General features: G+C 59.7%; 2 protein-coding genes across 5 annotated transcripts in view; both read left to right on the top strand.

The window, feature by feature from the left end:
• Positions 1–831, top strand: part of ZBTB22 (zinc finger and BTB domain containing 22) — a 3,117-nt gene extending 2,286 nt beyond the window's left edge. Inside the window, exon 3 of the mRNA XM_005867958.2 lies at positions 8–831. Within this exon, the coding sequence (XP_005868020.1) occupies positions 8–145 (138 nt within the window). The 3' untranslated portion in view covers positions 146–831. The remainder of the gene's footprint in view (positions 1–7) is intronic.
• LOC102253500 (ral guanine nucleotide dissociation stimulator-like 2) overlaps positions 1–852 on the top strand; it is a 31,644-nt gene that overhangs the window by 8,355 nt on the left and 22,437 nt on the right. The window lies entirely within an intron of this gene.

Below are 852 nucleotides of genomic sequence, written 5' to 3'. Positions count from 1 at the left end.
GCCCAAGAGAGAGTCCCCCGGGGTGGGCGCGGGCAACATCGACGAGGGGAGTGGGGCCACGCCCCCGTTGGGCCGTGGGGTCTGGTCCCCACCGGGCGCTCACAAAGTGGAGATGGGCTTCAGTGGGGGTGGAGCAGCAAACTAAAGGAGCGGGCTACCGGGGGCAGTTTTCACGGCAGGAAACGGAGCACGAGCCGGAGCGCTGGGGCCCCGGTACTCTCCCACTGCTGTTACTGTCTTCCTCATCGTACGGACTTGTATATATTCTGCAGGGGGCGCCACATGGCGCCATCACCACCCCGTCCCACTCAGCCCCTCCCCCTCCAATATCCGGAAATTCAGCCCTTCCTCTCCCTCAGGGCGCACCGAAGCCCGGCTCCAGAACAGGGCGCACGTGGTGGGGGGAGGGAGAGGGCGCCTGTTGAGCTTCCTGGAGTCCCAGGGTCAAGGGTCAGGTGGTTATAGTCTGTATCTTAAGTCGGTGTTGTTGTGGGGACCAGGCCTGGAGCCCCATCCTTGTCCGAGAACCCTCCCCCAAGGATGTGCTCCTTAAATCTACCCAACCCCTCCCTTTCCTTGGGGCCCCTCAACTCTATTCTCTTTGGGGAGGGAGTGGAGACAGGGAGGGAGGGAGTCGTAGGAGTACAAGGTTTTTATTTTAAATCTTATTTTTTTTAAACGGTGATTAAAATATTTATTGGTCGTTTCACTTGGCTTCCCACAACCCCTATGTGTTTGCTGGGGACCCGGCACAGGTAGGGGAAGGCAGGGTAATGGTTCTCGAGGAAGTGGATTCTGCGGGGAGGAGGCGGGAGGAGGAGCCTAGGGTTGGGCAGGGCTCGGGCTCAGAAG

This window comes from Myotis brandtii, unplaced genomic scaffold (genome assembly GCF_000412655.1).
Source record: "Myotis brandtii unplaced genomic scaffold, ASM41265v1 scaffold2561, whole genome shotgun sequence".
In the NCBI taxonomy this organism is placed as follows: domain Eukaryota; kingdom Metazoa; phylum Chordata; class Mammalia; order Chiroptera; family Vespertilionidae; genus Myotis; species Myotis brandtii.
This window is presented reverse-complemented; position numbering and strand designations above follow the sequence as displayed.